Here is a 10,792-nt window from a genome sequence, read left to right on the forward strand (position 1 = left end):
TTCTTATTTTCAGAGGAAGAGAGTTCTGCCACTGTACCTACCTCAAAAACTGTCCTATCGGTTACCAAGCACACATGCACATTTAACTCACCAGAACTCTCCTTTACAATAAAAACCACTTTTTATCAAACACCCACTACATGTGCGGGTATATGCTAAGGGGTTCTTGACTACTGTTTCATTTAGTCCTCAGCATGTTACCGAGAAGGAATCAGTATTTCTGTTTTACAAATGAAGAAACTGAGGTGGGGAAAAAAATTAAGGGATTTCTTTCAAGACCACAAAGAAGCTAGTAAGTGGTAGAATAAGCATTGTGTTCTGATCTATCTGACTTCAAAGCCCATTTTTTTTTTTTTTGGGCCACGCCATGTGGCTTGTGGGATCTTAGTTCCCTGACCAGGGATTGAACCTGGGCCCTCGGCAGTGAAAGCGCCGAGTCCTAACCACTGAATCACCAGGGAACTCCCCTTTTTTCTTTTAATTGAGGTTTAATTTACTTACAACATTCTATTGGTTTCATTTCATTAGATCATTTCAGGGAAATGATCACCACAAAAAATCTAGTCACTATCAGTCACCATATAAAGTTACAAAAAGTTTTTTTTTTGATGAGAATTTTCAAGATCTACTCTCTCAGGAACCTTTGAATATGCAGTACAATACCATTGACTCTAGTCACCATGGTACACACCACATCTCCATGACTTATTCATTTCGCAACTGGAAGTCTGTATCTCCCAACTTCCTTCACCCAGTTTTCCCACCTCCAACAACCCTCCCACCTGGTAGTCTCTACTGTTTTCCATATCTTCGGGTTTTGTTTTGTTTGCTCATTTGTTTTGTATTTTATATTCCACATGAAAGTGAGATCATACAGTATTTGTCTTTCTCTGTTGACTTATTTCACTTAGTATAATGCCCTCAAGGTCCATTCACATTATTGCAATGGCAAGATTTCATTCTTTTTTTATGGCAGAGTAGTATTCCAGTGTGTGTGTGTGTGTCTGTGTGTGTGTGTGTCTGTGTCTGTGTGTCTGTGTGTGTGTATCCCACATCTTCTTTATCCATTCATCCTTTGAAGGATTCTTAGGTTGTTTCCATATCTTGGCTATTGTAAATAAAGGTGCAGTGAGTGAATATACCTTTTCTACTTTAAGTAATGATGCAGTGACTATAGGGGTGCTTATATCTTTTCCAATTAGTGTTTTTGTATTCTTTGGATAAATACCCAGAAGGGGAATTGTTGTATTGTGTCATAATTCTATTTTTAATTTTTTGAGGAATGCTCATACTGTTTTCATAATGGCTGTACCAATTTATTTTCCCACAACAGTGCACAAGGGTCCCCTTTTCTCCACATCCTTGCCAACATGTGTTATTTCTTTTCTTTTTGAGAATAGTCATTCTAATAGGTGTGAGGTGATATCTCATTGTGGTTTTAATTTGCATTTCCTTGATGATTAGCCATGTTAAACATATTTTCATGTGTCTGTTGGCCATCTGAATGTCTTCTTTGGGAAAATTTCTATTCAGATTTTCTGACCGTTTTTTAATTGGATTTTTTTTTTGATATTGAGTTGTATGAGTCCTTTATACATTTTGATATTAACCCTTTATCAGGTATGATTTGCAAATATTTTCTCTCATTTCAGTAGGTTGCCTTTTCGTTTTGTTGATAATTTTCTTTGCTGTGCAAAATCTTTTTAGTTTGATATGTCCCACTTGTTCATTTTTGCTTTTGTGCCTTTGCTTTTGGAGTCATATCCAAAAAACACTGCTAGGACCTATGTCAAAGAGCCTACCATCTTTTTTTTCTTCTAGAGATTTTGTGGTTTCAGTTTTTGCATTCAAGTCTTCATTTAGAGTTAATTTTTGTGTATGATGTAAAACAGTAGTTTAGTTTTATTCTTTTGCATGTGGCTATCCAGTTTTCCCAACACCATTTATTAAAGGACTATCCTTTCCCCATTGTATATTCCTGCCCCCTTTGTCAAAAATTCATTGACTATATATGTTTGGATTTATTTCTGTGCTCTCTATTCTGTTCCATTTATCTATGTGTATGTTTTTATGCCAACACCATACTGTTTTGATTACTGTAGCTTTGTAATATAGTTCAAAATCAGGGCCCATGATGCCTCCAGCTTTATTCTTTGTCAAGATTACTTTGGCTATTCAGGGTCTTTTGCGGTTTCATAGAAATTTTAGGATTGTTTGTTCCATTTCTGTGAAAATTGCCATTGGAATTATGACAGGGATTTCATTTAATTTGTAGATTGCTTTGGGTAATATTGACATTTTAACAGTATTAATTCTTCTAATCCATGAGCATAAAATATCTTTTCATGTATTTGTGTGTTTTTCAGTTTCTTTCATCAATTTCTTGTAGTTTTTACTGCATAAGTTTTTCACCTCCTTGGTTAAATTTGTTCCTAGGTATTTTATTCTTTTTGGTGCAGTTGTAAATGGAATTGTTTTCTTAAGCTCTTGTTCCAATAGTTTCTTGTTAGTGTATAGAAATGCAACAGATTTTTGTATGTTGATTTTGTGCCCTAAAACTTTGCTGAATTTGTTTTATTTGCTCTAACACTTTTTTGGTGAAATCTTTAGAGTTTTCTATCTATAAAATTATGGCGTGTGCAAATAGTGACAGTTTTACTTCCTCCTTTCCAGTTTGGACATCTTTAATTTCTTTTTCTTGCCAAATTGCTCTGGCTAGGACTTCCGATACTATGTTGAATAAAAGTGGCAAGAGTGGGCATCTTCGTCTTGTTCCTGATCTTAGAGGGTAGGCTTTCAGCTTTTCACCATTGAGTATGATGTTAGCTGTGGCCCTGTCATATATGACCTTTATTATGTTGAGGTATATTCCCTTTATACCTACTTTATTGAGAGTTTTTTATCATAAATGGATGTTGAATATTGCTGAATGCTTTTTTCTGCATCTATTGAGATGGTCATATAATTTTTATCCTTCATTTTGTTAATATGGTGTATCACTTTGATTGATTTGCTAATATTGAGCCATCCTTGCATCCTGGAATAAATCCCACTTGATCATGGTGTATGATCCATTTAGTGTATTGTTGAAATTGGTTTGCTAATATTTTGTTGAGGATTTCTGCATCTATGTTCATCAGGGATATTGGCCTTTAATTTTCTTTTTTTTCCCCTTTTTTTGTGGTGTTTTTGTCTGGTTTTTATGTCAGGGTAATGATAGCTTCATAAAATGAGTTTGGAAGTGTTACCTACTCTTCAATTTTTTGGAAGAGTTTGAGAAGGATATGTATTAAATCTTTAAGTGCTTGGTAGAATTCACCAGTGAAGGCATCTGGTCCTGGACTTTTGTTTTTGGGGAGGTTTTTAATTACTGATTCAACCTCCTTACTAGAAATTGGTCTATTCAGATATTCTATTTCTTCCTCATTCAGTTTTGGAATATTCTAGGAATTTATTCCTTTTTTTCTAGGTTGTCCAGTTTGTTGGTGTATAATTGTTCATAGTAGTCTCTTGTGACCCTTTGTATTTCTGTGATACCAGTTGTAATTTCTCCTCTTTCTTTTTTTTTTTTTTTTAAATGATCACTTTTTGTTTTTTTTGAATTTATTTATTTATTTATTTATTTTTGGCTGTGTTGGGTCTTCGTTTCTGTGCGAAGGCCCTCTAGTTGCGGCAAGCGGGGGCCACTCTTCATCGCGGTGCGCGGACCTTTCACCGTCGCGGCCTCTCTTGTTGCAGGGCAGAGGCTCCAGACGCGCAGGCTCAGCAGTTGTGGCTCACGGGCCCAGCTCCTGCGCGGCACGTGGGATCTTCCCAGACCAGGGCTCGAACCCATGTCTCCTGCATTGGCAGGCAGATTCTCAACCACTGCGCCACCAGGGAAGCCCTCTCCTCTTTCTTTTCTGATTTTATTTATTTGAGCCCTCTCTCTTTTTTCTTGGTGAGTTTAGCTAGAGTTTTGCTGATTTTGTTTACCTTTTCAAAGATCATTTCTATTGTTTTTTTAGTCACTATCTCATTTATTTCTGCTCTGAGTTTGTTTTTCCTTCCTTCTACTAATTTGTGCATTGTTTATTCTTTTATTTCTAGTTCCTTTAGGTGGAAAATTAGATTGTTTATTTGAGATTTTTTTTTTTGTTTCTTGAGGTAGGACTGTATTGCTATGAACTTTCCTCTTAGAACTGCTTTTGCTGCATCCCATAGAATTTGGTAAGTTGTATTTCCATTTTCATTTGTCTCAAGTATTTAAAAAAAAATTCTCAATTTCTTCATTGACCCATTGGTTTTTTGGTAGCCTGTTATTTAATCTCCACATATTTGTGATTTTTTTCCAGTTTTCTTCTTGTAATTGATTTCTAGTTTTATATCATTGTGGTCAGAAAAGATGCTTGATGTGTTTTTAATCTTCTTGAACTTATTGAGACTTGTTTTGTGGCCTAACATATGATCTACCCTGGAGAATGTTCCATGTGCATTTGAGAAGAATGTGTATTCTGCTGCTTTTGGATGGAATGTTCTGCATATATCTATTTCTGTGTATATCTATCAAGCCTGTCTGGTCTAATGTGTTGTTTAAGGCTGATATTTCCTTATTGATTTTTTATTTGGATGATCAATTCATTGATTTAAGTAGCATATTAAAGTTCTCTGCTATTATTGTATTCCTCTCAATTTCTCCCTTTAGGTCTCTTAATATTTGCTTTATATATTTAGGTGCTCCTATGTTGGGTGAATAAATATTTGCAATTGTTATATCCTCTTGTTGAATTGAACCTTTTATCATTATGTAATGCCCTTCTTTGTCATTTATTACAGACTTTGTTTTAAGATCTATTTTATCTAAGTATAGCTACTGCAGCTTTCTTTTGGTTTCCATTTGCATGGAAAATCTTTGTCCTTTTCTTCACTTTCAGTCTGTGTTCTTATATCTGAAATGAGTCTCTTGTAGGTAGCATATAGATGGGTCTTTTTTTAAAAAAATCCATTCAGCCACTCTGTGTCTTTTTTTTTTTTTTTTGGTTCTTTTTTAAAACAAAGTTGTCCAGGTTTTATTCACCACCAGCTCCTCCCTCTTCTCCCTGCCTGCTGCTGTGCCCCGTTCCGCATTCCCAGTCAGGGGAGGGCTTCTCTGGCCTCCTCAGCTGTAATCTCCTGGGAGTAGAGATCAGTGAAGAGAGCTGGCAGCCAGTAGTGGGCCTCCCCTGGGGCCTGCAGGTCCAGCCAAGCCAGCCCTTCCTTCAGCAGGTGTTCCAGCACTTGCCGCGCTCGCTCCGTCTCCCATTTAAGACTGGCTTTGATGTCACTGACAGTCACATAGCCATTTTTCTCTGCCAGCTGCAGCACCACAGTGTGATCCATATTAAGCTCAGCTGGAACAGACTGAATGAGGTAAGTGCCGCCCACAGGGATGATGCCGAAGCCAGTGCCCAGTGCCTTTAGTTTCTTGATGGCCCTGATCAGGTCGTCTTGGCTGACATCCTGGGCGAATTTGCCCCTTCCTTTTAACACCTGTTGATGTAGTTCCTCCAGAGTTATCAGACCTCCATTCCGGTGTTTCAGGGCCAGGCACACTTCGATAATCTGGACACCCAGCTCGTAATAGAAGTCTCCCACGCCTAGCATCTCAGACCAAAATCCTTTTCCAGAGGCCAGAGGATCCACCCCAATGGTGGCACACATGTCCTGGAACTGCACCCGGAACTCAGGATTCTTCCGGATCTCCTGCTTGTGCTTGCTGGCAAATTCTTCCAGGTTGGTCTTGAACATGTCCAACTGCTTTGACATCTGGGCCAGCTGGTCCTCAGCCAAGACAGTCCCTCGCTCCTTATACTTGGCCTCCGCAAGCTTCTTCTTGGCGATGGCGCCGGCTCCCACTCCGCGGCGGTGCATCCCCACCGTGGCCCGCGGGCCGCCCCGCTACCGGGACGCCCCACTCTGTGTCTTTTGAATGGAGAATTTAGTCCATTTGCATTTAAAGTGATTATTGATAGGTATGTACTTATTGTTACATTTTGTTAATTGTGTTCTGGCTGTTTTGTATTTCCTCTCTATTCCTTTCTTCTTCTCTTGCTATTTTCCCTTGTGGTTTGATGACTTTCTTTAGTGTTATGCTTAGATATTTTTCTTAATATCTATTGTGTATCTACTTTAGTTTTCTGCTTTGTGGTTACCACGTGGTTCACATATAACTGCTTATGTATATAACAGTCTCTTTTAAGTTGGTAGCAACTTAAGTTTGAACGGATTCTAAAACTCTACACTTTTACCAACCCCCTCCACGTTTTATGTTTTTGATGTTACATTTTACATCTTTTTATTTTGTGTATCCCTTAACTGATTATTGTAGTTATAGTTATTTTTAATCCTTTTGTTTTTAACCTCCACACTAGCTTTGTAAGTGCTTAATCTACTACCTTTATGATATGTTTACCTTTGCTAGTGAGATTTACACTTTCATATGTTTTCATGTTAATAATTAATGCCCTCTATTTTCAGCTTAAAGAAGTCCCTTTAGCATTTCTTATAAGGCCAGTTTAGTGGTGATGAACTCCTTTAGCTTTTGCTTGTCTGGAAAACTCTTTATCTCTTCTTCAATTCTGCATGATAACTTGCCATGTAGAGTGTTCTTGGTTGGAGTTTATTCCCTTTCAGTATTTTGAATATATCATGTCACTCCCTTCTGGCCTGCAGAGTTTCTGCTGAAAAATCTTGTGATAGTCTTATGGTGATTCCCTTATATGTAACATTTTTTTTTTCTTGTTGCTTTTAAGTTTCTCTTCTTATATTTAACTTTTGACATTTTAATTGTAATGTGTCTTGGTATGGATCTTTTTAGGTTCATCTTTTTTTAGAATTTTATTGGCTTCCTGGATCTGGATGTCAGTTTTCCTACCTAGGTTAGGGATGTTTTCAGTCATTATTTCTTCAAAGTTTTCTGCCCCTTTTTCTCTCTTCTTCTGGAACTCTTATAACACAAATGTTATTTCACTTGATTTTGTCCCATAGGTCTCTAAAGATATCTTCACTTTGTAAAATTCTTTTTTTCTTTTTGTTCCTCTGTTGGGTGAGTTCCACTGCCTTGTATTCTAGGTCACTGATTCTTTCTGTTGCTTCATCTAGTCTGCTGTTGAATATCTCTAGTGTATATTTCAGGTTAGTTATTATACTCTTCAGCTCTGTGAGTTCTATTTGGTACTTTCTGTATCTTTGTTGAAGTTCTTACTGTGTTCATCCATTCTTCCAAGTTTCATGAGCCTTTTTATGACCATTACTGTATACTCTTTAATATGTAAATTACTTATCTCCATTTCATTAAGGTTTTTTCCTTAGGTTTTATCTTGTTCTTTCACTTGGAAAATATTCCTCTGTTTCCTCATTTTGGTTGACTCTGGTTTGTTTCTATATATTAGTTAAAACAGATATCTCTCCCAGTCTTGAAGGAGTGGCCTTGTGGAGGAGATGAAACTTATCTTTCAACCTTGCCCTAGCTCTTGGTTGCCTTTTGAACCTTTGTGATTGTCTAAGTAGCCTGATTTGTTTTTGATAGGTCCCAGTTGTTGAAGGTGTGCCAAGACCTGTCAGTGTTCCAAGAAGAGGAATCCCAGTCAGCACCTAGTTTCAGGCTGATTGGAAGCCAGACTGCCAGGCAGCAGCATTTAAAGTATGCTAATATATGCACTCCTGTGGGACAACAATCGTAAATCCTGCTGGCCTCCAGTCCATGTGATCAGGTGTTCCCTGGGCAACACTTGCAAAAATTAGGGCTTCAGATGAGTATATAAGCTCTTTTCTGGGAGGTACCAGCAAGCTGTAGTGAGGCTGAGGGAAAGTACAAAGATGGTGTTCCCCAGCCTACATTTCCTGAGTGCACCTCTGTGGCCTCTAGATGCGTGGCAAATCTGAAGCCTGCGCCCCAGGCTGAAGCTCCAGGACAAGTAAATAAGCCCTTTTCACAGAAGGGATGGGGGTGTGTTTCAGTCTGCTCTCTGTGCAGTGCCCTGGGGGTGGTCGCCTGCCAAGAACTGTCTTCTCTGATTGTTACAGAGAGCGTCCCGTGGGACCCAGGAATGCAGTCCCCCCTGGCCACCAAAGCTAGATGATCAAGGAGCATCTCTTGTGTGAACTGTGTTTGCCTGCCAGCTTTAGCAAGCTAGTGGGAGATCATAGGACCAGGGCATACCTGCTAGCTTTTGCAGGGCTGCTAGAGAGCACAGGGTCAGGATGTGTCTGCTGGCGCTACTCAAGGTAGAGGAAGAGCACAAAAATGGTACCTACCAGCTCCTCCATCCCCAGAGAGAGAGTCCCAACAGGGCCCTGCTCCCCTAGAAGATACTTTAGGATTATCAAATGAATCTCCTTAACGTATATTGTAGGCACTTTTCAAACTGTTGCTTTTGTGCTGGTCCCCAGAGCAAGCCCTTTAGGAGAAATATCTCAGTTTCCTACAGCTTTGGTTTTCAAATCCAGGCATTTTGGGGGCTCATCTCTCCATTGCAGGTCCCAGTGGTTGGGGTACCTGGAGTGGGGCATGAACCCCTTGCTCCTCAGAGAGAAGCTCCAGATTTGTGAGATCCCTCCTGACTGTGGGTCACCAAGCTGGGCATGGGGTTTTTGGTGAGACTTCGTCTCTGCCTCTCCTACCCATCTCCATGTGGCCCTTTTACTGTTTGTTGTGAAGGAACTGTTTAGCTAGTTTTCAAGTCTTTTCAGAGGGTATTTTTCCATATGTAATTGTAGATTCGTTATGTCCATGGGAAGAGGTGAGTTCAGGATCTTCCTACGCTGCCATCTTCAAAGCCCATTATTTTAACCATTACACTATAGAGCTCACCATATAAGTCTCTTAGAAGTTAAAATTTCTTTATCAAATACCAATATGAGTGGCTAAAGAGATAATTGGTTAGGAAGTAGAGATGAGAGAATTGGTTTATATCAAATAAGGCACAATCTTTTTAAAAGCTTCTGCTCTTTTGTTCAGGCTTTTTGTGCTAGCAGGATGAGCAAGTGTCATGGTTTTTATACTGCCAGGAAGCTCTGGGGCCACGGATGAGATCAGAAGTGTCATGATAAACAGTACAAGAAAGCGCATTTGGGCATAACCCTGAAGGCCAACCCTTTCGGAGGTGCTTTTCATGCAAAGGAAATTGTCCTGGAGAAAGTAGGAGTTGAAACCAAACAGCCAAATGCTGCCATCAGAAAGTGTTTCAGGTCCAGCTGATTAAGAACAGCAAGAAAAAAAATCATCTTTTTACCCAATGATGGTTGCTTAAATTTTATTGAGGAAAATGATTTCTGGTTGCTGGATTTGGTTGCAAAGGTCATGCTCTCCTTGGCAACATGGAGTTCGCATTGTCAAAGTTGCCAGTTTCTCTCTTTTGGCCCTCTGTGAAGGCAGAAAGGAAAAACTAAGTTTTGATGGTGAAAACATGGTAGTAATAAATTTTCATATGCCAAAAAACCCCAAAAAAGCTTCATATATTAACATATAATTGAACAAAAATTTTGAAGTACTGGTTCCACTATGAGACCTGAGGCTCCATAAATTTATGTCTATTTTGATTTACAGTGCTTTACACATGGTAGGACTTGGTAAATATGCATTAAATGAATTAATTGGAATATTGTAGAATATAGTTTAAATTGACTTCAATGAACTCAAATTCTTAGTGGTCCACTTTATTAAACAATTGACTTTAGCATCTTTTAAGATGATTTGTTACTTGAAAAAAATTAAAATTCTAGTAGTATATAATTTAAGACAAATTGTTTAGAACAATGTTATAACATGGTTCTCAATGAAATATGGTGACTCCAGTTAATTTAAAACTCTTGGAGGCAAAGGGAAGTGAAAGGATTCCATCTGATGTTACAATAGGCACATAATTAGAGGTCTGGGAGTGTTAGAGTGCAAAGGTCACATGTAGTAAACATGACTTTCTGTGGCGACAGGAGAGGCCACAGAAAAGCCACACAACATCTATTCTCCACTTGGATAAGGATGGGAGAGTTAGTAACCCTTTTTTACAACTTAGCTGGAGGGGAATGAGGACCCATGGCAGGTCTTCTGTGTCTGACTACCTATTTGACAAAATAATGTATTTAATAAATATTAGAATTTTGAATTCCTTAGGAACTGACTACATTTTGGGATCAATTCTATAAACTCCGCATGTTAATCCTGTTGTGTCCTTTGATGTAGAGGTAGGAGCTTACCCATGCAAATTTTCCCTGACTTTTTATTGACAGAACTCCAAATTCTTTTCCAATTTCCATGCAGTTAGGGATCCAACTATATGACAGTTTCTAAAACCTTCATGATGTTGTTAGTTTCACAGAATGAGAAAGATGAGCATATGCAAAAGATGAGATTGTGCTTTGCTGGTTACTGTTGGTTTCTTAAGGCAACTATAAAAACTGGTAGCCCCTGAAGAGTGGAAGTAGAAACTACTGCAATCCTAGTGTTATTACCACTGGCAGAATTAGCTACACCAATGAAAAATAACAACATCAGATGTAACTCGATCTTTCCTTGGTCAGCAATGGGAGCTAGGTAATAAGCAAAAGTAAGTTTTGTCTATTGGATTTCAGGACTGTAAAAAGAAGTCTAATATTCTGCCATTCAATATGCTGGATGGGAATACTGTAAGACAAATTCAGTACAAACTAAAGGAACTTCAACATGTGTATAAATGTCTAAAATTCTACCCAAAAGATATTTTTAAAATTCTTTTTACATGAGAACCAAACTTCTCCTTGCCTACAGGTTATGTTACTTTGATTGGCTAAAATTTTT

General features: G+C 38.4%; 1 protein-coding gene and 1 pseudogene across 1 annotated transcript; one reads left to right on the forward strand and one right to left on the reverse strand.

Annotated features, from left to right (window-relative positions):
• Positions 1-5,011: 5,011 nt before the first annotated feature.
• Positions 5,012-5,924, reverse strand: LOC132368476 (vacuolar-sorting protein SNF8). The gene has a single exon (XM_059927126.1). It carries the CDS (start codon positions 5,887-5,889, stop codon positions 5,113-5,115), a length of 777 nt encoding a protein of 258 aa, XP_059783109.1. The 5' UTR covers positions 5,890-5,924; the 3' UTR covers positions 5,012-5,112.
• Positions 5,925-8,995: 3,071 nt separating this feature from the next.
• Positions 8,996-9,488, forward strand: LOC132368425 (small ribosomal subunit protein uS12-like; annotated as a pseudogene).
• Positions 9,489-10,792: the final 1,304 nt, after the last annotated feature.

Source organism: Balaenoptera ricei, chromosome 7 (assembly GCF_028023285.1).
Source record: "Balaenoptera ricei isolate mBalRic1 chromosome 7, mBalRic1.hap2, whole genome shotgun sequence".
Lineage (NCBI taxonomy): Eukaryota > Metazoa > Chordata > Mammalia > Artiodactyla > Balaenopteridae > Balaenoptera > Balaenoptera ricei.

Bases quoted from the DNA above. Each gene is read 5' to 3' on its own strand.
- LOC132368476 (XM_059927126.1), bottom strand. From the start codon at position 5,889: ATGCACCGCCGCGGAGTGGGAGCCGGCGCCATCGCCAAGAAGAAGCTT.